At 45.2% G+C, this 27106-nt stretch overlaps 1 protein-coding gene across 1 annotated transcript in view; it reads left to right on the forward strand.

The window, feature by feature from the left end:
• LOC8030196 (cytochrome P450 2J2) overlaps positions 1-27106 on the forward strand; it is a 60465-nt gene that overhangs the window by 27021 nt on the left and 6338 nt on the right. The window contains exons 5-6 of the mRNA XM_042290384.1: positions 186-301; positions 14223-14481. Of these exons, the coding sequence (XP_042146318.1) occupies positions 186-301; positions 14223-14481 (375 nt within the window). The remainder of the gene's footprint in view (positions 1-185; positions 302-14222; positions 14482-27106) is intronic.

Genomic DNA, 27106 nt, shown 5'->3' on the forward strand with positions numbered 1-27106 from the left:
CTCAATCTAAAACATAGTCAAACTCATGACTCAGCATCTTTACACTTGAACATTAAAAGTTTATCGATATCGATTAATCAAGTTGTGAATAAGAATAAAATGGATAAAAACACGTCACATATATTTAATTTTCTTCAGCTTTTTGAGGGCGCAGACTTTCATAATTATGATTTTTCTTTGATTAGCCAAGAAATCAATGACCGGCTGGAGACGGGAAAATCAGACATCAATCGGCACTTTCTTGACGGATACCTTGCTAGGATAATGCAGCACCATGCGGAACCTGAGTCAAACTTCAACGGTAGGTATCAATATTTGTGTGTTCAAATTTCAAGAAGAAATAATTGAACGCAGTGGGTATCCAATAACAGTAAATGTTTCTTATTGTATCCAGCCTACTGACGAAAAGCAGTGACGTTCTATTTTTTGGCGAAAAAGACGATAAGCTATCTAATGAATTGTAAACGTTTGCTTTTGAACGCCCTGTACTGATCATTGTATGCTTGTTATAACCGCAACGTTTTCGTTTTCAAGCGTCCCAGTTAAAAATAAAGGTAAAAAAAAAATATTTTTTTAAAAGGGGGAGTTACCCGGAGTCCAGCGTAAGTGGGCACGATAATGTTTCAAGATATTCGCTAATAAATAGCTAATAAATAAAAAAAAATTCGCTAATAGAAATAAAACATTGTTTTGATGCACAAAACTTTGTCAATCCAATGGCCTAGTTAGTCCGAAAACAATAACCGAGCTTCCTACAACGTTCCTGAGACTAGGCATCGAAAAAATCATATTTTACTCGTTCAGTGGGTACATGAATGCGCATTTTTATCACACTACTACTCAAATAATAAACATGGCAATCATTAAAAAAATAGTGGATACAAATATAGTGCTATGTTTGTAACGCGCTGTAGGTTTGTCGAAACATATTGGTTCCCTTTTTTAGTGATGGATACATAACACATGGGCGATTTCATTTTAAGTAATGCAAGAGAAAGGGGTCTTGTCACAAAAACGAAACAAAAAAGTTATATATGCATGGTGGGAAATTGTTTGAATAGAACGAAACTAAAATTGAGTTTTGCGTCATAATTGTAGATTCCGAGTTTTGGACGTCTAAGGACCCAAAGACCAATTTTGGCCTTCGAGCGATCGTCACGGGTCGGGTAATTGGGAGCCTCTCCAAGCTCATCACTTTCCGCACAAGAACCAGACTTTTTACATCGCGTTTAAAACCACATTGAAAGTGCAAGATATTCATAAAGATTTATTGTTGTTGATTTATTTTTATCAAACAAAATCCAGCACCTAGCCTTCTTGACGACGATTAGTTTGCTAGGTTCGAATGATGATGAGTTTTGTAACCATAAATTTTATGACATATTTGACATATCATATAAAGCCTAAACAAATAACTATTCCAAAAGCACATTATCATTATAATCCTATCAGGTTGTCTGGCAAAGAAAAAGAACACCATTGTATAGAGAAGAACATTTCAACAGGACGAATTTCAACATATATTTTGTCCAAAATCCGATATTTAAAATTTTAATTTGTCTTCTATAAAGAGCCCTCGCTATGGTCTAAGACAGGGGTCTCCAAACCTTTTGACTAACAGGCTGGATTAGTCACCTGTCGCGTTCTCGAAGGCCGGGAAGAAAATGGTAATTATAAATAAAGAAACCTAAGTAAAAATTTAAACACCGAAATGAATGTTGGAGTAAGGATTAAAAATACCTACGTTCGATGAATATATATACTTCTATTTTAAGTTGAATATTTAGCTAATTATGATGTTCAAGACCATTTGTGACCACGAAAAGCGACCTAGCAGAAATCAAAGCGCATGGCACCTTGGGCACAGTAGCGCCATGTCAAGGCTAATGAGAACGATAAAACTTAAGCTGACACAACGTGCATAGGAACGCGAGAGAATTTGAATATAGTTACACAAACATAAAGCCGGGCACAAATGATGGTGATACTGGTTATGCCAACGTTCAGTCACGGCGAGACAACCTTGATATAATGCAGTTCGTCTCGTTTTTTTTGTTTTTTTTTTTTGCTTTTTTGTTTTTTCGTATTTAGTGTGGGTCTGCTGGAAGGGGTCGCGGGACGGGGTTCTTTGAAAGGTGCGTGGCCGGCCAAGGGCTAGTTGAAAATTTTCCACGGGGCGAATCTGTCCCGAGGGCGGTGGTTTTGAGATCCATGAGTTAAAAACAACAACTAAAAATCACATGTGACATACGGTTTGGACTTATAAATGCGCAGATTTAAAAATGAAGTTCTGTTTTTTGACGCGAATCTAGGTCGTCGCCATTTCTTCATGCGAGATGGTTCTTTTTTGGCACTTACTTATAGCATTAAATGGCTAAAATTTAACAAGTAAAAATTGCACGTGATGAATACATATAAAGGTTTTTAGGCACACGTCCGCATGTTTACTTTACAAAGTTAAAGAAATCGCAAGTGAAAAACATTTCCATAAATATACCAAATGGAACATTGCTCGAACGTCTGGCAACACTCTGTTCGCTGTAATTTTTGCTGCGTCGAGGTTCTCTGATGTTTGTCAATTTCGTGGCGTTGTCGGTAACAATCGAGGCCTACTGCTCACCGTCATCGATCCTCACCCACACGTGCGAGCTAAGGGTTATTGTTGTTTTACACTCTTCTTGTGCATGTACGTGCTCGTCGCCCCACCGGTTCCTGGTTTCTCACCGCCACCAACATAGCGGACGTACGCTTCAACTCGATATTTGGCTTTGAGCGCAGGCAAGGGCATGCGTACGGGTGCCTGGTTTTCGGAAGCGCTTTCTCTGCGCAAGTGCTTGCGCGAGTGAAGGATTCATCAGAAATACGCTTTCGTGCCCTGGCCTTGCCAGCGCCGAAGCCAACATATGAGACGGAGCATGTGCTCCGGTGCCCCAGTAGATGGCGTTGTGCATTTCCGATATGTTCTATTACGAAAGGAAATTCAACAGCTTATAAATATTGTCCTCTTAAAGTTCTATGCAATGTAACGAGGAACCTGCGAAAAATAAAGAAGATTATTACAAATGTGCCAAAAGGCTTAGCGCGAAATTTCGACTATTTCTAACTGCCGGTTCGCCACGCGCGCTAAGCCTAATGACATGCTGCGCTCGTTTAACTCTTTTTCATTCCTTTCTTGTTTCTTGAAAGAAAGCTCGCATAGACCGTAAGGAAGTAGTGTGCTCCCCAAACATAACGCCCTTGTGACATGGTGCGTTTTGGGCACTTTTTGTGATACTCCGGGGCCTACCGGCCCAACGACGTGGTGTCCCTCTGATTTCGGATTAGAACCGAGCATGGCGAAAACGTTCCAGCTGCTGCGGTGGCTAAATTAGCTTTGATAAACCGAAAATAGACAAATATTTGGATAATCGAGTGGCGGCGCTAAATTTAAAGAGCACTGTCATACGATCAAGTAAAATATCTAATAATTCTAGTTTACAAGAACGTCCATTGCGACCCCAAAGCAACTTTAAAGTGTGTTAAATGTTCACTCTTACGACTCTCCCTACCAAAAAACTGCGTATAATATTTAACTATCTGGATTATGAAACGGGATATTTAACTGGAATTGTTTCTGGGCACCTGGGCACCATCATTATTTCGATGTTTCATTCGCAAGCCGTGTACCAAATGGTGTTGGCAGTACTAAGAGCCTTCTCTTTCGTTTTGCGTCGCAGCAGTACGCCAGATGTACTGCATCACCTTTCGGAAGAAATATTCCAGGCTTCAAGTGTGACTATTTGACCGAAATCCTCAACAGGCTCAGTTGTCTTAAGTCTGTTAATGTGCAGTTGTGCAAGGAGGCATGACGCTTGAGTGGTCTCATCACGCCGCGACACGAACCTGGTAATCCTCGCATGCCGTCACAGCATAGCACGTATCACTCACTACCGCGACGCAGATTCATATATACAGAAAGTGTGGCCATTCGTCGGGATGTGTAGCAAGGTTCTTTGGGGTTAAATATAGACAAGATACACGTGTTCTTCGCTTTTCTTAAAACGTGTATATACAAAAGAAATCAAGAGTGCTAAAAGAATAATGCTAAAAGAAAAGAAGAAAACTTAGTTAAAGCAACGAAAGAAAGGGAAACACAACAGTCACTATGTCTCGGAACAACCGTGCGCAACAGCGGGTCTCGTATCTGGAGATGTCGTTGTCGGGCCCCTGTTGTGGCTGGCAGTCAGGAGCGGGAGCGGTTGGCTTCCGTCAATGATCCAAGAGTCACCGTACTGTGTGCTCTGGCAGTACAAAACCGGGCAGCGTAGATTTCTATCCGTTGCCCTCGCTGGAACAAGGCTGCTGGTCAGACAGCAGGAGCGAGCAACCGATTGCCCTGGCCGATGGTGTCTTTCAGTTCTAGCGCGTTCTCCCGGCCAGTCCTTCGCATACTCTCCGTGCATGCACTCTCCCTCTCTTCTTTTCTTCCTCGTCTTCCCTTCTCCCTCCGAGCAGATCGATGGGTTGACCCACCCTTCTTTTGCACACTGAGTCACATCATCACAAAAAGTCCCCCTTTAAGTTTTTTGTTTTTTTTAAGAATTAAAATAATTTACACACAAAAAAAAACAGAACGAAACCTCGATGATGTGCACAAGTTCATTGCAGGCTACTAAGATAGTCCGCACCCACATTCTCACTGCCTTTAATGTACTCCACGCGAAACGAGTACTCTCGAAGCATCAGACTCCAGCGTAACACTCGCTGTTAAGTTGTTTCGCCTTGTAGACATTGTATAGGATGGTGGTCCGTCTGAACAATAAAATGCGTTCCATACAAATACACATGGAACGTCTCTATTACCCAGACCAATGCCAAATATTCTCGCTCTATCGTCGAGAATCTTGACTTTTAGTCAACAGTCATCTACTGGCAATTGTCAGGAGGTTCATTAGTTTGTGTTAAATTAAGATGGTAAGAGAATCAAAGGCGAGACCAAATCGAATTTCAGCAATTTGTAATCATGAGAAAAGAATCTAATAAAAAATATAGAGTACGATTTAAAAAAAATATATATATAGTTACAACAAAAGTGGCAGTGTCTTGTTTGGTTTGTTCCAATGGGGTGCTACTGTTTATACCTGAGTCTTCGGGTTTTTGTGTTCCGGAAAGAGAATGAAGTTTCGAGGCTCACAGTGCAACTTCGGGTGCCCTGGGTTTCTCGTACTACTTCAGGCCGAAAGGAGCTCCTATTGCCGGGCGGCCATGTCAGCGACTCTCGGGCTTTCCCCGAACGGAGGTTTCTATGGTCCGCTGACTTGGAGACTAGGTCTTGCGGGTTCCTGGTTGCCAGCGAGTTGTAAACCAGTCCTTGTTCGGGCCGTCTACCTGAGCGGCATGGCCTGGCTGTCGGTCGCTGGCTGCCCCTCCTCGAATTTCCATTCTCTCTCCGGTACACAAAAAACCCGAAGACTCAGGTGTAAACAGCAGCACCTCCATTGGAACAAACCAAACTGGACACTGCCATTTTTGTTGTAAATATTTCTTCTTTTTTTTTAAATCTTATCTTAGGTTTTATGATTAGCTTCTTTTCTTATGACTACAAATTGCTGAAATTTGATTTGGTCTCGCCTTTGATTATCTTACCACCTTAATTTAACAGGAACCAGCAAACCTCGTGACAATTGGCGTCCGTGTCGCTCCACCGCGAGAGCAGCAGGTCCCCCGTTCCCAGGCACCCCCGATGTTACTAAGTTGGTCTAACCTACTCGGCATCCTACCGTCGACGGCAGTGGCGATTTCAGCTTCCGCGTCAGTCACCTCCTTCAGAATTTGTTCGGTAGTGTCTTTCGCTTCATAAACGTTCCCCACAATAACGTCACACAGAGGACGGTCCATACACTTGGCGGTTACCTGTACCGTTGGGAACGGCGACAGAAGGTGAGTGTCTGCTCTGGCAATGTCAGACACGTCCCGTCCACTAAAAAGTTGGGAGTGACTTTGCCAATAAAATCTTGAGATGCAACCAGTTCCCGGCGCACTATCACGGTGTTACTCCCAGTGTCCCTCAACACGTTTATATACTTTGCCTTTTAATACCCCATCTGTGATTGGCATACCTTCCCACAGAATTGGTCTTGCGTTTTCAGTCATATCCATGGGGGACGTTCTGAAGGCGTCTGTTGAGATTTTCTTTCTTCCCCGTGAGAACGCAACCGTCTTACCAACAGGATCATCGTCGGGCTTTACGAAACATGAAACTTCTGTCTTTTCATCCTATACTCGCGGACATGATCTAAACTCGTGGCCTGATCTCTGACACACTTGACAGAACACGTGTGTTGTTGGCTTTGATCGGCAATATGTTTCCTTGTGGCCAGGGATGGGCAGTATTTCAAATACTTTGTGTATTTTGCATTTGTATATAATTACAAATTGGGTAATCTATTTGACGTGTGTACTTATATACTAAAACGTGGGTATTTCAAATACAATTGTAATTAAATACAATTTTGTGGGCGAAAATACACCCCTCAAATTTATTGTCACTGTCCAGAGCAGGAAGAAAACAGCGTTCTGCACCGAATGCAGTGTCTCTTAATCAAGCACAAGCGTTTAGTGACTTTGTGATTACGGTGCTACTCCAGGACAAGAATAGTGACGAAGTCGACGTTCACAGGCAGACTGGCTAAATAAGTGCCTGTGACAACTTGTGATGTTTTCCAGCTTGATTTCCATCCATATTTTTGCCTTGAACATCCTAAATGCGCGGGCCGTCCAGATTTTCGTAACTGGTGCGAGTTGCAACACTAAAAAATTCTCTAGCTAGTGATGCGCGTCTTGGTCGTCTCGGTTCTGTGTTGGTCTATACCAAAATGTAATCGAAAAAACAAGCTGCTTGAAGCTCTGTACTTTTTACACCTATTACGTCCAAGCTGATTACATTTTTTTGTGATTATATTTCTATTAGGTTACTAGAGCCTCGCACATTAACTCCCGAGTGTGCGATGCAAAATTAAGATGAGATACCCAGAAACCCGTTGCAGCTGCCCTGAAGTCGCTGACGCAAATTTTGAGGAATGTATTTAGAAAAGTATTTGGAGGGGACCAAATACATTTGGTTGTATTTGTATCTTGTACTTAAATGCTGTTTTTTGAAATGTAATTAGACTTGTAATCAAATACATTTTTGACGAAGTATTTTGTATTTGTATTTTGATGCACATTTGCATGTATTTTGCCCATCCCTGCTTGTGGCCCAACGTACCACACAAGAAACATTTTATCTTTAGAGCGGGTTTGCTCCATGCGCATATTCCCTAAGGAAATCTAAGGTTTCCTTGGCCTACCTCCTTAAATTGGCCAGATTAGGCTGGCCCTGCACCTCCAGGAAGCGGTCCGCCATTTCAGAAGACGCTGAGATGGTCTTACAGCTTTTTTTCTTTAAGAAGACCGCGAGCCTCGGATGACAATTCCGAAGAAATTGGTCCCCGATCATCTAGCCACAAATCCACTCATACGTTTTTGAGCATGCGTTCATACTCACCCAGCGGTCGAAGAACCCTTCTAGTCTTGCAGGACTGCAGGAAAATGGCTCCCTGTCTCTCCGTCTAACGCCTCGCTCTTTGGAAATTTCTCGCGGTACCCCTCGGCCGCCTAAAGAAACCGCTAGTCTTGCAGGAAAATGGCTCCCTGTCTCTCCGTCTAACGCCTCGCTCTCTGGAAATTTCTCGCGGTACCCCTCGGCCGTCTAAAGGAACCGCTAGAAAAAAGCCCTCTTCGCTCTATCATAATCCAGAGAGTATTCAGGCGACAACCTACCTATGACCTCCAGAGCTGGGCCAACAAGGCACATGCTTAGAGCAGTTGCCCACTTTTCTTGCGGCCAATCTTGCCCCCGAGCTACGCGCTCAAATCTCCTCAAATACGAGTCGAGATCGTCCCTTCTGTCATCGAAGGGAGGCATAAGCTTGTGAGGACTAGGAAATAGCAATATAGATGCGTGACGTGATCATTTACTGCCATCTGTTCGTCCTATCTCAATTGCGCTAGCCTCTGCACGAAGAAATTTGATTCGATAATGCGTTGCTCATTTTCTGCCCTGAGGCGCTGTGCTTCGCTCTCAACAGCCCTCTCTTCTCCCTGGCGTGTTCGCTCCTCGTCTACCCACGTCCTCAACTCACCTCCTGCCAGTCCCAGCTCAGCGCCCAAAGACATAGCTCTCTAACCTCCATCCTGATCAATTAATGTTACTTAGAAAAACGAGGCAACAGGCAATACCTCGTACTGTTGAGGAGGCCAGTTAATCCAAGGTTAATCCAAGCCCAAGGTTCTTTAGGGTTAAATACAGACAATATACACGTGTCCTTCGTTTTTCTTAAAACATGTATGTACAAAAGAAATCAAGAGTTCAAATACTTAGACTGAAAGAAAAAAAGAAAACTTAGTTCAACAAATGAAAGAAAGGGAAACGCAACAATCACCATGTCTTGGAGCAGCCGTGCGCATCAGCGGGTCTCGTGTCTGGAGCTGTCGTTGTCGGGCCCTTGTCGTGGCTGGCAGTCAGGAGCGGGAGCTGTTGGCTTCCGTCGGTGGTCCAAGAGGCACCGTACCGTGTGCTCCCGCAGTACAAACGCGGGCAGCGTAGATTTATATGCGCTGCCCTCGCTGGAACAAGGCTGCTGGTCAGAGAGCAGGAGCGAGCAGCCGATTGCCCTTGCCGATGGTGTCTTTCAGTCCTAGCGCGTTCTCCCGGCCAGTCCTTCGCATGCTCCCCGTGCATGCACTCTCCCTCTCTTCTTTTTTTTATCGTCTTCCATTCTGCCTCCGAGCCGATCCATGGTTAGACCTACCCTACTTCATTAGCACACTGAGTCACATCATCACAGGATGTCTAGGAAACAATGCAAGCGGGCTGGGGTATTCCAGGGCATCTTCACAAATTTGAAGGTGGCCAACCAGACGCTTGACATAATACCCTGACCGTGGTCGCAAAAAACGATATGTGTTTCGGAGTAGCTCTCGGTGACTGAATATATGGTGGACGTAATGTTTCAATCACGGTCGTCCAAGATCATGGTAGAAGAGCTCGACTAGCGGGACGATCGACATTATCCATACGTCAGGCGCCGAAGGGCTTGAATCTGCCGTTTGAGCGGTCACACTCTGTCCGAGCAGAACAAAGTTCGAGCGGCACAATCGTTTCATAAGGCATGATCATAATCGAAACATGACGTGCACCATATATTTAGCCGTGAAGGGCTATTACATTTAACCTTTACTTTCTTATTAAAACTGTTTTTCGCTACCGCCACTAGTGGATTAGCTAGTGGATTCTTTTCGACTTTTGGTTGGCCAAGAGAGCATGCCAAGCCCTCCATCTGCGACTGAAGCACGCCCTGGCTCTGCCCGCTCCTCCGATTGCCCAAACTCTCTCGATACACGAGTCTGCCTTGACGCCAAGAAGAAGGAACGGAATGCTGTTTGCTTTGTCAAGAGCAGTGGGTTATACCACTGATGGACGAAACCTCAAAAGGAGGAACGGGTTTCTCAGTGCTATTTTAAGCGAATAGCAAAGAATTGAAAGTAATGCTGTAGTCCACTTTGAAGGGGCACTGAGAAGTAAAACTCATATTTTTGTTTTGTTACCCGAAACGACTGAAAACGAAGCCTGGAAATTACACTAAAAAATCGAAGCTTAAAAACGCAGTATTTGTAAAGTAAAAAAAGAAATTAAAAGCCGAATTTGAAGTTCCCGCGCGATCCGCGCCAGTGCAGTAACACCAAAGATTGAGTCGTCCTGCAACCCGAGTTTCTCTCCCGCCACCGAACCGTGCCAACCGTCAGTGTCGTGTTCGCCAGATTTCCGCGATCAACCGCGCTTCTCCATGCCGCCTATCGCTGTGGGCGGACGGCACGTCACCTGAGAGATTGAAGTTCTTTTAAAGCCCAATCGGCGATCTCAAATTTTTTGAAACTGCGTGAGGTCGAAGAGGACACGCAGTCGACTTTCATGAGTGATGTGAGGGACCGCTTTGCGTTGGTGCTGAGGAAAAGCCAGCCCCGTGACGGAGTCACAAGCGAAAGTGCGCTGCAGACGTTCCCGAAAAATGCGTCAGAGAAGACGGCCTGGCTAGCTCCAAATTCTGGAAGGACTACGAGAGAGGGTTTTGGATCCAAGTCCTTTATTTGTTATCGACACTTAATAGACGAGGATTATGGAGTCAGCTCAAGCGTCTCTAGAGCGGTGGGGTTTTAATTGGTACCTGGGTTAGGACGTGGTGTCGTTCCGAAGTTCCTCCCGCAGCAGGTCACATCAGACGAAGCAGAACGTCCAAGGCTAGAGGGAATTCTGCAAAACTTGAAGAACGTCGTCCGATTCCCATATTCCCCGATCATCTTCACTGCTACAGGAGGCGAGCGCCGACGTATTTTCCGACGAAGGATAAAAAACCAGGAGGCCACATCACTTCCGGACTCCGATTTTCGATATTTCTAAAGGGGTGTATTGCGCACGCAACTGCGTTCAAGACATGTTTTATGAATGACGCTATTGAATATTATACAAACATCGCTTACAAAGCTTCTAAATTTCATATTCGATTGCGTCACAAATATAAATAAGCGAGGAGGTGAGAAGAGAGAGAGAAAAACGCCAAAAATAAAAAGGCGCGCCCGGTCATATGACAAGTTATAGACTGATCACAAGTTATAGAATGACTATAACCTGCATCGTTTTAGAGAACACAACATACGACTTTTGGGGTGTCACTGCCCCTTTAAAGGCGCTTTTCGGTCAAACTAAACTTTCTCGTGATCTCGCTTAATATATATTTCATGTAATTGTATTTACTTTTCCCACAGTCTTTGCAAGTATGATCCGTTTTTTTTTTTAAGAAACGAATGTTCATATTTTTGCACAAGCCTACCTTTTTACGAGGCTTATTTATTGTACGTGGAGAAGCGAGAATAGGAAAGAGCTGATATTTCATGCTAGCTCTCAGCACATCAAAAATATTTTCTGTCACCACATTCCGCATTCCGCATTCAACGTTAAAGGGGTCATGAAACGGTTTTCTAACTTTTTCTTGTTTAGCTTTCCTCCTCAACTCATAAATCGCGCATTCTACCAAACAGTGCAAGAGGACGGAAAGGGTGGCTTCCCCTCTTTCTCGGACTCTCGTTTGTGCACCCGGATACTGCAATTCTCCCCCTAGAAGACCAGCCCGTCGCTCAAAATTCAGACAAAAGTTGCTTTCCCCACCCCGTTCACCCCGAGGCTGACAGTGCTGTGGAAGCTACGTGCTCGTTGGGCCAGCCACACTTTTCCTACGTGATCACGCTCCCTCGCGCAGAGAATAAGGTCAAGTGATGAAAGGGAGGCGGCTGATTGGTCCGGCAAGCGCGTAGCTTCCACCACAATGTCAGCTTAGGGGTGAAGGGATTAAGGTCCGGTGCCGTGTGACGTGCGTTTGGGCCGGTGACGCGCTGCGGGGACCGCGGATGTATCACAGTGAAAAGGCAGAGAGCTTACGAAGGGAAGGAGGTACGATATAGTCTGCTGTGTTTTCAAATTTTTGTACCCAAAGTCAGGCTTTTGACTTTCAACCTTTTTTCTTTTGGCCCACTGAACAATGTGCTATTGGTAAAATCCCAATATAAATTTATTTATTCCACTCCAAAATTCGTTTCACGGACCCTTTAAGGAGAAAATATCTATAAGGTCTTTTTTCTAAAGAAAGAATTTCAAGAATTTAATTTTAATTGCAAATGTTTTAAAGGGAATAAATAAGACATCTGTAGAAAAACATCCATATATTAATCATACCATCTGTGTACGTATCAGCCTTATCTTCTATATGTGTTAAATCGAAGCCAACGAATATAATACCATTGTGACAAAAATTAGTTAATAAAGAGATGTACAATTGACAATGACCAATCTTCGCATCTTAAAATAGAAGTTGGAACATTTCGTTTTTTTTAAACGTATAGACATTATATCTAAACCATACGGTAGATCTGACTTTAATTGGATGGTTTAGAACTTTAGATGATACTGAAAGCTCTCTATACAAATATATATATATATATATATATATATATATATATGGTCTTCTCGTGAATTTTGATGTTGAGATTTTTACTTTTAGGGTTTCCTGTTCCATTCAAAAGCCTTTGTTGCAAAGGTAACTTTATTTGATTAGGACAATATCGTATTTCTTGAAGGTATTCGTTTAAGGTTTCATTTAATTTATATTTTATATCATAACACTAATACTTACAAGTTTTCATCTAAACATGGTAAATCATTGTAAAAGGGGTGAGGTGCGTTTTTTTTTTTTAATGAAAAAATAACAACGAACTTTTATCAATATATTGCGCTTTAATACTAGCTTAAAAATTCCCGTGAAAAGTTTATTTGTGGTACGAAAGGTATCTGAGCTTGGGGAAGGTCCCAAATACGGGACCGTCTTTGCTGATTTAGAAGTAAAAATCCCAATATGTTACGTAGAATCTCAAAATATTGCGTAGAAACTTTTCAGTTTTTTCCTAGTAAAGAATTCGTCCAGAATATATATATTTTTTTTTTCAAAACTTCCTGAGACATTACTTTTTCATGCGCGATTTGAAGTGAAATCACTCACCGACATTCTTCTTGTTAAAACATTTTTACAGCGATAGCTGTCATTGCCCCTCCTGGAAAAAAATCTTTATACACCAACGCAAAACTCCACCCTGTTGAAGATGCACTGCTCTCCCCCTCCTCGCCGTTCGTGTCACATGCATGCCAACTGCAACAAGGTTCTCTCTCGGACCCTCCCTCCCCCCCCCCCCCCCTTCTTCTCCCCGGTAGGCTGCCGCTGTTCGGAAAAACCCACGTGATTATGGTGAGAGCGCTCTCCTCCTCCCAATCATTCCTTCTACATCAACGTACCCTCCCGCGCTCCTTTGGCTGCCGCCGTTGCGAACTATACGTGGTCGTGCACTGGGCGACACGCTTCCTCGCCTTCCCAGAGTAGCCGCCCAGGTTCTGTTTTCAGAACCCGTCGCAATCGCCTTGCCACAGTAGCCCTGTTTTCAGAACCCGTCACAAACATTGTCCAGCACACTAACCGAAGGCAGATCTCCTTCACCAAGCCTTTCCACAACGTAGCTGCTAACACTGCCAATCGCAGCACACTTTGTGTGGTGGTTTGCAATTTTTTATTTTACATCTCGCCAAAATTTACACTTTATTTTCTTGTGTGAATAGGTCGATTGTTATTTAAACGCTGGTCCTTCCAGTTTGAGCGTGGTTCTGTGGCTTGACGGTCGCACACGAAAGCGAAATATTTCCTAGAAAACTTTACAATAGCCTTTTAATCTTTAGTGAGCCTTCTCTATGTTTCGTTGATTCGACTATATCCTGTTTAGATTGCATATCTATCGCTACATTGTAGTTGCGAGAAAGCGCAACTCACACTCATATCGTACTGATCAGCCAAAAACTGTCAAACAGAGCTGTTTCAGTTTTGTGATCACGTAATCAAGCGAGCGGACATACAAAATATTAGTTGGCAGCGCATATTGTTTCAGCTATCGGTTTTTGTTTTTAGTTTAAACATTAAAATAATTGTGTGACCAGTAACTACAGTGGCACTTGCATGTTTGTAAACGTTTTGTGCTAATTTTTGTTCCACTAGCGCCTACGTTAATGTGATGTAGTTATTATATATTGTATTATCTTGATTATTTGAACTTACAACATGAAGAGCGAACTGGAATAACTTAATCATCACTAAGTTATTTCTAGCCATTTGCAACATGTCCCTCTCATATTAAAAACTGGTGATACGGGCAAGCCTGTCTTTATGAAGCCAACGACCATAAGGGCGTTGAGTGAACAAAAACAGTTCAAATTCACGCCCTGCGTCCTGTCCAGATCTTCCCTCGTTTTTGTCCATGTGTTTTTTCGCGTATTAAGGCATGATGCAAAACCGAGTAGCCCAACCAGCCATCCTGACCATATAATACATGACAGACGGGGCACCGGCCATAAGATATTAATATTTTTTTCTGGCGCTATGATAGTACGCCAATCCAGTTAATGTTAATCGAAATCGGATATGCCTTGATTTTTCATGCGGTTTTTATGGAGCTTCCAGCGAGCAGATGTAATCTTTGCTTCATTCACGCAGGTCTGATATCTTGGCTTACCTGACGTATGCCAAAGTTATAGTAATTCCTGTTGTCGCTCACAGATCGCAGCCTTCATGGCAACATTATTGATTTATTGATCGCTGGATCGACCACCGTGGCAACCAGCATCCTGTATATCCTTCTGCACTGCGCCAACAATCCTGGCACAGTTCAAGCCAAGATCCAGAAAGAGATTGACAGGGTCGTCGGGTGTGGCCGCACTCCGACGTGGGAGGACCACCGCTTTATGCCATACAGCACGGCTGTCGTATGGGAGATGAGTCGCTGGAGAACCATCCTCACGCTGAGCCTTCCAAGAGAGTGAGATACCCACTTTTTTTTCGTAAACTCCTTTACTTTAGAAGCATCTCAAGACGTGCGGAAAACTTACTAGGGAATGCCACTGTTTCCGGGTAGATGCCGATAAGGTATTTTGTATATCAAACGTTTAGATATTTAAAGATTGCATGTTTGTTTGTGTCTGCTCTTATGCATCAATGCTTGCGCGTACTTCTGCTCGAAATGGTGCATAGTGTTCCTAGCGTTGAACGACTGTAAACTCGAGCCTTCAATACGAGCGCTTAGCACAAACGGATACAATTCTAAACCGCCGGGGCTCGAGAAAACATTCGAATTGGATCTTCGTAGTGTCTTCACTGAACCCCTTGAAGCGTGAAGCGAGTTAGATAGGTTGAATAGTGTTCAAACTTTAGCCGGGCGCACTGAGTTAGTGTTTTTTTTATTTTAATTTTCAGCGATTTGTGATTTTAAACAATAAAAAGAACTCTCCTGGCGCATATATATTTGGCTGTAGACGCTCAATACGGCACGTTTTTGCCCTTCACAGCTACGTCGCAGTTGCGTAGGTTGCCGCTTGTAAGCCTGTTCAGTTTATATTTGGCACGTTCAAAAACAACAAATACGGCACTGCATCTTTCTGCTAATATGAGGAAGTTTCTGACAGACAGTTTCCGCCGTCGGGTAACGCTCTCCGGAACCCGCGCCACCGGATCTTGCACTCTGCACGCAAGGGTGACGCGCGCATGCGCAGCAGTGATGTCCAGGTTGCGGAGAGTTTTAGCGGACGAGAGTAAACGGTCTGGAAAGCTCCTTAATAACGGCTCGGCTGCCATAATGGTCACTGAAATAGTGCGAAAGTCCATTTATATGAAGGCGCGGGAAATCGCATAGAAAAAAACCGCTTACATATTTTGAAGCCAAGTCCATGAGCCCTCAAAATGCGCTGTTCGGTGCAGGCAGATATCTTGAAGTGTGGTAGCTTCCTTTTGTCGCCTGCATTCTCGCGAATGACAAGTAAATAAAAACAAAATATGAGGGATGAGAGGTACAGTTAGTCAAGACGTTATATCTGCGTTTCAGCTCGACCTCAGCCCACGCCAAGCTCAGATGGAGCCAACCAAGTGGTGCCAAAAACGCCTCGTCCCGGTGCTAGTTTTTTGTTGCCTCGCCTAGACAAAAACGCCGCAATTCACACGCGTGCCTGCCGCCTCGCATCTACGCTTTTCTGGAGGTTCTTCGCTATCGTTTCAGACTCGGTTAACAAGAAACGTTTCGGAGAAGTTACGCGGGTGGAAAACCCGTGGTGTTTTTACTCCTTCGATTACTGGGACAATTTTGTCGAACGTGGTAACGAGGTCCTCTGAATTAGTTTTTCGAAAATTACGCAAAAAATACTCTCATTAGTAAATGTCATTTACCGATCTGTCAGCATGAAATGTCAATTTAAATTTGGTGCGCAAGTTTTTCAACGCTCTGCAAATCATTCTAAAATGTTGACTCGGGAAGATTAATTTTTTTATTGATATTTATTTCTCGCATCCAAGAAAATTTGTAAGAATTGTCGTGTTCTGTTTTGTCGCGGCCGAAAACTAGAATGTCATCCATGTGACAAACATGCCCCGGGATTCCTTCTAGAATCCTCATCATCTCCCGCTGGAAGAATTCTGGCGCCGTCGCGATTCCAAACGAGAGTCTCTTAAACTGAGAACGTCCCACTGGTGTGATGAAAGTGGTCAGTTCTCTTGATTCCGGAGCTAGTGGGGCTTGCCAGTAGCCGGAATTGGCATCTAGTTTGTTAAATACCGTAGCTCCTGCAAGCCTTGCCAGGGTCTCTTCTACCGTGGGCATGATGATGCGCTCCCGCACCAGCTGCGGATTGAGCTGAGTGTAGTCCACGCAGATCCGGATAGAGTTATCTTGCTTTTTGGCAACCACCATGGGTGCGCACCAGGCTGTGGCGTGGTCGACTGGTTAGATCACGTCCATGCCTTGCATGCGTTGTAGTTCCTTTTCTACGCTGGGTACCAGCGGAAAGGGTACCCGTCGCGGGTAGGTGATTGCAAACGGCTTAGCGTCCGGGTGGAGGGTGATCTTGTACTGGACGTTCATTTTCCCCAGTCCTTGGAAAAGCGATGGGTACTTAGCGTGCAGTTGTTGATCGTACTCTATGTTGCTGTCAACATTGACCTCCTGTAAGCTTGACAGCACCTCAAGGGCTTGAATAGCCGCTCGTCCAAGCAGAGGGTATCTCAGCCGGTCGGTTACGTAGATCGTCTCTCTGGTTGTTCGCCCACTCCAGGTTATAGCTGCCTTGAACTTGCCGAGTGTGCTGAGTGGAGAGTGTCCGGCTCCAAAAAGTTGCGTCTCTGTTGGCTCCAGCGCTGCCAAGGTTGTCTCGTCGCACGCGCTAGGAGGTACAGCCGTGACGTCCGCTCCCGTATCCACCTTGAACTTTACTTCCCGGTCGTTCAGCTTAGCTGTGATGAACCAGGGGCTCCCGTTTCTTGAGTGTACCAGCTCGCCAAGGAAGACTTCGTTTAGTCTCTGCCCAAGTGCTCGTGATTTTCGATTTTCTATCGCATGCTTCGAAAAACAGACGGTTTCGAAGTGGCCTAGCTTTTTGCAGGCGTTACACTTCTTGCCTCTCGCAGCGCATTGAAGTTGGGCGTGCTTTTGCGAGCTGCCACACCATCGGCATGTCCACGTTAAACTGTTAGGACGTCCTTGGTCTTGCGACGTGCTCTGACGTTTGGTATCTTTCTTCACGCTTTTTCCTCGCGGATGTCTTTTAAGTTCTTCGAGGACGTCGCTTCCAGTCTTTGCGCTGCGCAGCTCTGACTGTTGCCGCTTAACTGTCTCCGACGAACGTGCTGTCGTGGTCGCTTTTTCCAATGTAAGTTGAGCGTCCAGCTGGAGTTTGTCACTGAGTTTTGTGTCGAGCAGTCCTACCACGATGCGATCTTGGATGAGCTCGTCCCGCAGAGAGCCATACTCGCAAGTATCCGCCAGTTTATGTAGGGCCGTGATCAAGACCTCCACTGGCTCGTCCGGTTCTTGCTTTCTCGAGTTGAATTTGGCTCGCTCGAAGATGATGTTCACCCAACAACGGTCCCCAGTTTGGATCGAGCGAGTTCCGGCGATTCGTGAACCATTGGGGAGCCCAACTGGTGACTTCTAGTTCATATTACCCCCAGAGCAACGGGGAGGCCGAAAGAGCGGTACAAACTGCAAAGAACCTGCTGACGAAATCATCGGATGTGGCGCAAGCTCTTCTGGCACACCGGACTACCCCAGGGCCTGAAGGTTTCTCCCCTGCAGAGCTGCTGATGGGACGGAAGCTCCGTTCAACACTTCCGAGTGCGCCAACTACACTGAGACCTCACTGGCGCCACTCGAAGAAATATCGACAACGGTACCGGTTTCGTAAGACGAGAGAGGCGTCTGACTATAACAGACGCCATAGGACGAGAGTCTGCCAGGTGCTACCCCCCCACTCAGCGGTCTGGATCCACGCGGGTGCGGCTTCGCAAGGATACAAGGCCAAGCAGGACAGCCTAGGTCTTACCTCGTGGAAACGGACCAAGGGACAGTACGACGCACTCGGCACCATCTTCAGCCCGCGAGCTCCGAGATGGAAGCAGCCGGTCAACAGGACAACGACCTTTCAGCAACCGTAACCCGGAGTGGCCGAATTTCGCGTCCTCCAACTCGTTATGGACATTAATGCTTAAAAGGGGGAGGTGTCATATAAGTGGGAACGCATCTTGCGTTATATGGCACAAGTGCTGGCTGGCTGTGTTGGCTGACAGATGAGCGTGACTCGGGTAGCGCGGGACGGATGCGCGTGGAAGGCTGCGATGCGCGCGTGTGGGCTCGAGGTTTTGGGTTGTTCGATAAAGGCCACCGGCGTAGTTGGTGTTCTCTTGCGGCTCCTGTCTTTGGTCCTCTTGACTCGACCCGACTCGGTACACGACAAGAATGATCTGATATATCTTTCCTTATGGTGAATCTCGAAGAAGGTAAAATGTATTGACCCTCACACCAGTCGACCCCAAGCAAAATCCACGAATTCACGGTGTTTTATCCCTTATTCAACCTATTTTTGTCCCTAGATTCACGTTCCAATTTTTTTTATTGCTCTCACATTACAGGTGATAAAGACTGTACACAATAGTTTCCGTTCAAATACCACCTAGACTGCTTTAGAAAAGTCCAATGTTTTTACATCGGTGTGCCCACCATTCTCAATGCACGAACTGTAGGGTAGTGTGCGAGTCGACTACGCGGAATGATTCTTCACTGGCCTTGCAAAACATTATACCTATTGTGACGGAGTACACGCTAACTGTAAATTCTAAAATATCGTGTGATTAGGTATACCCTACTTTGTCATCTGATTCGACAGGGTTATAGGCGGAACACCGCATGAGTTTCTAGAGGCATTGTTCATGAGCAAGAGTTCTTTCTCACAAACCCACTTCTTTGTTACATGAGTGTCTTTTTTCTTTTCATATAGATGATTTTAAGAAATTAAATACATGTTTCCTGCAATACCTGCATTCGCGATTAAGAAAGCGTAATTGCAAATTAATTATACCTTGACCATATATTTTTTTTTTATTTGACAACACTGTTAGTCCCCACAACGGGGACCATGATGGGAGTCAGGAAAAAAAAAGCAAGTGAACATGAATAAAACATGCAAAATCGTGGTTCACGGTGTAAGCATTTCTTGCACACTGAATGTTTATATATCAAGCAAAAAACGAACACACACTACGACACGAAGTACTGTGAGCCACAGTTCCGGGGACATATGGAATCACTTTCTCGAATACCTTATAAATTCATAAACTGTGTTGGCTGCTACATTTCCTTTCTGGTAGCGCAAACGACTCCCTTATTTTTCGGGGGAAATATTAATTTTTTAGACAATATATGGCGTAACAAGTGTTCCTGCATGTTAATTTCGCGTAATTCTAGAAGTATGGTGTCACATTGATCTATCTTTGTCTATAAGAAGTGTCCCGTTTAAAATCATGTAAAGAGGTTTCATGCACTTGTTCCTCCACGTTTCTTTCAGTAGATGAAGTCCTACTTTCGAATGTAGTTTCGTAGGCGAGCCTTGACATCTATACTTTGAAAATACAAAAAGGCGCACCAGTTTCTGAATTCTCTGAAGCGTTAATACCAACTTCTTAGTATACGGGTCCCACGCTTCCCTGTCATATTCTAAACCGGATCTTATTAGCATTTTAAAAGCTAACACATCAGTTTCCGGGTTGTCATTTTTAATTGCTTTTAGCTCGCTGAGTTTACCTGTATCATTCTTAATTATATTATTGATGTGAACGGCCCATCGTATATGGCTCGTTTTTGTTACCCCTAAGCATTTACATTTCCTTACTCTAGAAAAAGGTGCACCTCAGGAGCGTCTCGTATGTGTGATTGGCATGCAAATGCTATTTTCTAGATTTAAAGACATCTACCAGTTATATGCATCTCGGGTTTTATTACCATGAATCATCATCAGCTGGCTTGTTTTTTAAGTATTATTTCAACTACCAGTTATCACAACATTTGCCATTTCCTACCGAAAAAAACCCATATGAAGTTATACCTGATCGTACCGGTCCATACCGGTCCGGTATATTTAGACCGGAGGCCCATTAGCATCATACCGGCGGCCCGGAGTAGCTATACCGCGACCGGTATATGTATTCCGGGGTCCCGGTGACGCCATACCGGCGGCCCGGAGTGTTTCACCGGGACCGGTTTACTTAGTCTGGAGCTCCGATAGCTTGATAGCGGTGGCCCTATCTGCTATACCGGACTGTGGCTCCGGTCGTAGAGGGCATCAACGGAACTCCAAGAAACCAAAGCGGTCGCCCGGTGCGCTAAGCCTGTGAACAAGATAGTCCCAGCGGTCACCCGGTAACTCTACCAATAAGCGGGAAAGCTGTGGCAATTTATCAGTTCCTCGTACCAGCGAAGACAAATAACTAAAACGATAAGGCCGCTGACTCGCGAAAAACGGAAATGGTTTATTACACCTGATTTTGACGAATTTGAAGCAAATTAGGAACAAGAAAATAAAAATACCCCCATAAAGTGCAGCACGCAATAAAATTGTTTGCAACTGTAGTTTATGCATAAAACAAAAGGGAAAGGATATATATCACAGGTAAAAAAAGGGAATATTCACAGATTTTTACCGAAAACACTACAAAACAAAAATGAAAAACTAATCTGGAATCTGAAAAATGGTTTGCATAAACTAGGAAAAGTAACAGATTTTCAAAAAACGGTTTCACAGCCTGGGTCTATACCGGGAAATACACCAGGACAGAAAAAAAAACGCGTTGCATAAACCGGCCTACAACCCAAGCCCTACTGAACTCCCATGCACCTCCGGAAAGAGTGTCCCATACCATTTAGTAGATCAAACTTTCGTCAAAAACACACGTTTTTTTGTTTTTTTTTTCAGTGTTAATCAAAAAGGGAAATGTAAATATCGCTAAATGCCTATACAAAACAAAATATTCCAGAAAAAAGAATAAAAAGCAGTGCCCCAATGGAGATCGAACCCGCGGCCTCGGCGTATAAGTCAGAGCCGTTACCACTGCGCTTGGGTACAACTTAGAAGTCGCGTTTTGAAAGTTAGTGTGAAACAAGAACCAAAACGCATTCACGTCGAAGGTCGCTACTTTAAGAGCCACTCCTCGTAATATTCGCATTCCAAAGACGCCGCGCTGTCGTAGATTGTTTTTCCTCAGCCACGTCCTGTAGGGATGCGGCCAGGGCTGGGGGATCGTCGCCGGAAACGTAAAGGAACCAAGCAAACGACGTCAGGCTAGCGGACGCGGTTCGTGAGTGTCGACGACGTCCGAGATACGGTCCAAACTGCCCTAGTGGGGACCCTGCTTCCAAGAAACAAGGTCCCCACTAGGGGACCTTGCTTCTTGGAAGACAGCATGCTTGTGGGTGATGCGAAGACAGCATGCTTGTGGGTGATGCGAATCGCAGGAGGTGGATAACAAGACAACCAATGCACAGCAAATAGACCTTTCCAGCGGCAGTTTCGAACGAAGCGATTTACAGCGCGCGTCCCTAATTTTGAGATGATACGTCAGTGTTGCCTGACTGCGCTGAACTGTGGGTTTTCTCCTCAGTGAGCTGTGGCAGCCTGCGTCGGCGCAATTCCGGACGCTGGTAGAGGCTAAATTGCTGTGTTTTGTTTCTTATTTTGTGCTCTATGGCGATAAGAATTTCTCAGGGTTTTTAAGAATGCATTTTACTATTTTTCGGGAACAAAAACAAAGAAATGAAAGCTGTTCTGGTGAGCCTGTGCGCGACAGAACAAATGCAACTTGAATGTTTTTTTGTTTTTTTTATGTTGATCTTTTTACGTTACCATACACTCAGCTGTGCCAATCTACAAAGGTCGAACCGTCGAAAATATTTGACCCCACAGGATATCCGAACTGCATAAATATCCCCCGCCCACAACATGAAATGCACTGAGTCTCATCGATCGCACCAATATATATTGTACGTACCGTACGGTGCCGCGTTTTCCGAACAGGATTTGAGAAAAGTCTCATATAACACAGCATACCCAGCATACAGTGTCGACGATAGTTGTTTCACGACGATCGGACGGAATGCGGCGTGTTTTGGGGCACATGCAGAAGAGAGCGGTTTCTTTGCACAGCTTCAAAGCAAATGAACAAACGGGTCTATTCCGTCCCCACACCCCGGACCCGACCTTATCAGCTATTTTTTTGCGAACGCCCGGAACATAGCCAGGATGGGTGCCTTCATGTCCCGCTAGCCAGAATGGCTTTTTGGAATTTATCTCAACGGAAATAATCCTCCAAAAACGTCGAACTGCCTGCGTCGCGGGCTGCTTGACGTTCGCTCTCTTCGTTCGTTTTCTGCGAAGGCCAAAAAGGCTACGAGTCCTGGTATTCCCTGGTTCTCACAGTGAAAGATAACACAAAACACGCAAGCATCAGGAACAGGCAAATAAAGTGAAAACTTTCAAGAAATGCCGGCGAACTTTGAATGCACAATGCACTTGGGGATTAACGCTGACCGGGTTTCCACAGCTCAGGCGGGTGGCAAAAATTTCCGGCTGATAATGTTCGCTCAATTCGCAAAATAACGGCGGCCAGAGAGCTCTTTTTGCAAAGGTCCATAGGTCGAGCACGGCACATGGGACAACCGTGGTCGCCGCCATGTTTAAATAAAACGAAGCTAACCTGGCCAAGCTTCAGTTTAGTACACAATGCACTCCAACATAATAATTATATAAATGTAAAAACAGTTTATTTTTAAATTTGACAGTTTAAATGTAAGTCGATTATAACAGGCACATTCACGTTGCGTCAAATGAGTTTCGTCGGAACCACTATGGTCGAAGCAATGAACATCGCCGCATCGCCATCGCTATCGTAACAAAACTCAATAGCAAAGCGAGTGACAAACTTCATCGCAGACCATTCTTGGAAAAAAAAGTGTCCCAGGTGCCGGCGTGCCCATGGAGCCAACTGTGGATTTGAGTCTAATTGGTGAGTGCACGTCCATTCGTTTTACTTTTTCAGTCCTTTCTTTTCGGAGTGTTTATGACGTGTTCTTGCGTGTGCAGGCAGCGTGAAAGCCAACGTGTACGGCTCCTTGTCGCAAACGTGCTTTGCGCATTGGATGACCCTCGAGCTTTTGCCAAGGAAGTCCCGGAACTGACCTGGCGAGCAGTCGGATTGCACGAACGCACCCAGAGGCAAACGTCCCACGGAATGCGCGGGAAGGGGGAGGGCCCCCTTCCCGCTTAGGGTATGCGTGTATCAGGGAGCTTTATCTCATGGATCGGTGGACGAGGCTTGAGTTCTACAAATCGGGTGCTGATGTGTTTTGCGGAACCTGTGACTGCTAGGTGCCCGTTACGTGCTAGGACTAGTATTTTCACCCCGTTTGCTTCCACTGCGGATGTTCGCATTCAAGTTAGATTTCTGTTTTTGAAAACTACTCGAGATATTCCGTGCCGTGCGCCTTTAGAAGCGGTGTCTGTATTGATATGTTGCTTGTGAAGTGTATAAAGAATTCTTTTTCGACTTGGACACAGACGTTTTATACAAAATGCTGTTTACGTTGCGCTTATTTGTTAGCCCTCTGGCAGTACTTGATTGTGAAGGTAGGCGGAAAAAACGCCATCGAGTAGTTAGAAAGAATGCAAAGTGTTTCGAACAACTTTCTTCATGAGACCATGAACTGATTTTCCAACTACTTCCTCCTCAGCTTTCCTCCTCAGTTCCTAAGAAAAGTGAGAAATCATATGGTCGTAATTCGCTGGAACGCGAAGTTCTCCCAGCAGTCTGAGAGTCGGCAAGGACAAAGCCCTTGATAAAATTCACGCTTCACATTTTCGCAAGCCCCAACAACCATAAAGCGAGCGACGAGACAAGTGATAGCGACCCTTCTCGTTATCACTCGGTCATCCGCACAACGAGGCAAACCACAAGAGAGCGACGGGAGCGAGCGCTTAAGGCGATGAGCAACGTTTTCTAGAAATCCAAAAACCAAGCGGGGGTAACGAGCGACAGTAATAAATCTCCATCGCTCGTCTTGTCGCTCGCTAAACCACTTGCATGTGGTTCAGCCTTAATTGTGTGAACGCGAGAGGTGCGCATGCCACAAGTGAGTGCTGTGCTGCCACTCACTTCCAAGTGCCTCTGATTTCAAGGCGACACTGCCATTTGTTTCCAAGTGCTGCACAGGCCTTGAGTGCTGGCACTTTAACGTCACTTACGAAACTAACATAAACGCATGAAGGGGCTAGGCGGGGTTAGCCATCTGGTGTGTTTACCGCACCATTCTTTTTCAGGTAGGCTGGCTTTCAAAAGAAAATTGGGATTAACCTGAGTTCCATAAAACCGATACGGGTTTTGAAAATTGGGAACTATTGCAGTGTACGCAGCTGGCCTAGTTGGCTGCTCCCGTGTCCTAATGGTTACCGTGCTTGCCTCCCACACGAAAAACCGAGGTTTGATGCCTGGCCGCTGATACTCCTTTTTGTTGTTTCTGTAATGCCCCATTCTGGTTAATTTGAGAACACTCTTGCTTATTTGACGTTAGAATGTTCTACGCCGATTGGTTCAGAAGCCCACGCGTCTACATCAGAGGCTTCGCGTGGCGAGCCTGAGTTAGTCTCGCCCCAGCGTTTGATCGTGCTGTTTCACCGACATCGACGCCTGCGACGCTAAGCTTCTTCTATTTTGTTTTGTGCGCAAGTTCGCCCCATTAAACGTTTAGTTCCTCAGTTATTTGCCGCCTCACCATTTGTTATTCGTGACAATATCGGGGCTCATTTCAATATGAAGGCCTGCCCACAATACCTTTGAAATTCTTGGACAGTGTCCACCACATGACTGCAACTGGCTAAGAAAGTGCAGTTTTCTGATGTCACTCAGAATCTACAATCCTGTATCCAGAAAATAATCACTAGGCTAATAACGAGACTATCTTTAATTTTGGCAAGCCTCCATGGTATGCATACTTTACAATAAGATTCGTGGTTCGATAATCCAGTTTCAATGTTACCGTGATAAAATTCATTCCGTTTTTTTCGCTGGGGACTTGTTATTGAAATTTTTACTCGCCCATCAATGATGGTCCAACTGCCCCAAAAAGATATTTGTAGCATTAAATCTACTTTAGTTTTAATGCAGCTCAAGGTTCAATCTCCTGCAAAGGGGTGACGAAGACGGTTTTCGATGCTGTAAACCTGCAGCGCCGAAGCGTGACGGGGCAGCTCTGCAGGCGGCTGAAGCGAGCACCTCCGAAGAGGGCACTGACTCCCGACAAGCTGGTAGCCATGGACAGTAAGTTGTTTCTCTTTGCTTTGAACACGCCAAACTCTGCCATTTATTTGCAGCAATCAATATGACTTCATGTTGACCACTTTGAGTGCTTGGTCTTTTTATTCAGTAAATACAGAATGAAGTATATGCGTAAAGGTTGCTTGGGCAAGTGAAGAAAGGCACCATTTTTTATAGCCCCGTCCCACTAGAGCGACAAACATCGATTATTGTCTGACGACACCACAAAGTTCCGTGTCGCCCATGCTGTCCACTGCGACGGCCAATACCCGCGAGAATCGCCGAGAAGCGGCGACCAACGACCGACCACGAACGAGTTCTTGTCTGTCGTTTGAATTGAAGCGCAGCAAGCAGTCCCACCGATGAACATCTCTCGGAGACAAACATATCCTCCTCGCCCGCTTGTGCCTTCGGTTGCCTCCCTTCCCATCCTTCTACCCTTCCTCCCTTTCCTTCCGTGGCTCGCTCCGCCTCTCGACCTTCAGAGAAGCCCTTGGCGGCCACTCCTCAGTTTCGGTCCCTCGATTGCTCGTAGTGGTCGCGGGCGGCGCGGCTTGCTTGCTGGTGCCTGGCGGTCGTGTTGCGAAGGGGAATTTGCTGTGGCTGGTTTTGCTCGTGAAACCTTGTTGCGCGACGTGGTGCTTCAAGATGTCGAGGTCTACGCACCAGCATCAGGATACATACACCCATGTTCGAGGACTGGACAAAGTAAGACCGCTGGTCAAGAAGAAGGACACGATGTACCGCTGCAAGTTATTCCGGCAGACGAGAGGCTTGTCATTACGTTCTGTGATACGTTAAGCCGTTCCATTCCTCGTCACGATGGGTGCATCATGCAACCCAATGTCTATAGACACTTGTGAAAGCCACATTTTTAGATAATTTGCCTCTTCATCTTTGCCAGTGAAAGGACAAATTAAATTGTTATTTACCAACTTGCTTTTTACTTGAGTGAAATTAACTTTCTTCTGCAGACAGCTGCACGATTAGGCCTTTCTGGAGCATTAAACAACACGTCCCCAGAACCGGCATTTCTGCTCTGCATTGTAAATGAGAAATTTAGCTGGGGAATGCTTTAACAGGCATCACACAGCAGTGACGCACGGCCTGCCGGGTAGTGCTCATCCCATATGACAGCAGGCAGGTGAGGGAGCGAGAGGAAAACGTAGCCCTGGGTTTTGCAGAGAGATTCTTGGTTCTCTTGAATGCAAAGAGTTATCCATTAAACCGTTTGCAAACTTTAATCAAAAGCAAGCTCTGCTGTACTTTCGTGCAGAGCCTCAAGTTGTGCAACAATCAGTTTGCGATAAATAGCTCACGCTCAGATTTAGGTTCATATTTATTAAAAGAATGACAAGTGTTACCTTGTCACCTTCGCACTCAATACCGCACCCGGCGTCTTGCTACCATACAGCCGGAAGCGCACTGGGGCACGAGCACACGAGGAGATTTGTCTCTGCATCAGTTGGTGTTAGTGTTTAATGAGCAATGAGCCAGGCGGCGCTGGTAGCGCCACACTTGCCCTTTCAGCTCATACCGGCCGCGATAGTACCTGATGTCAAAAAGCAGCAGTTCTTAAAGAAGCATGGTAAACTGACGCTTTATGCCTTGTAAAAGAAAACACTTCCACTGGTTAAGAACAGATCTTCAGACTGAAACCCATCGCCTGCACCAAGCCGCTTTTGAGGCTTTCTTCGTCATGTTGGCACAAGGGAAAATGGGCGTGACTTAGACATCAAATAAGGTTTAAATCTTCGTTCTTTTGGGCC

Source organism: Ixodes scapularis, unplaced genomic scaffold (assembly GCF_016920785.2).
Source record: "Ixodes scapularis isolate PalLabHiFi unplaced genomic scaffold, ASM1692078v2 PGA_scaffold1__304_contigs__length_218370807, whole genome shotgun sequence".
NCBI classification, from domain to species: Eukaryota; Metazoa; Arthropoda; class Arachnida; order Ixodida; family Ixodidae; genus Ixodes; species Ixodes scapularis.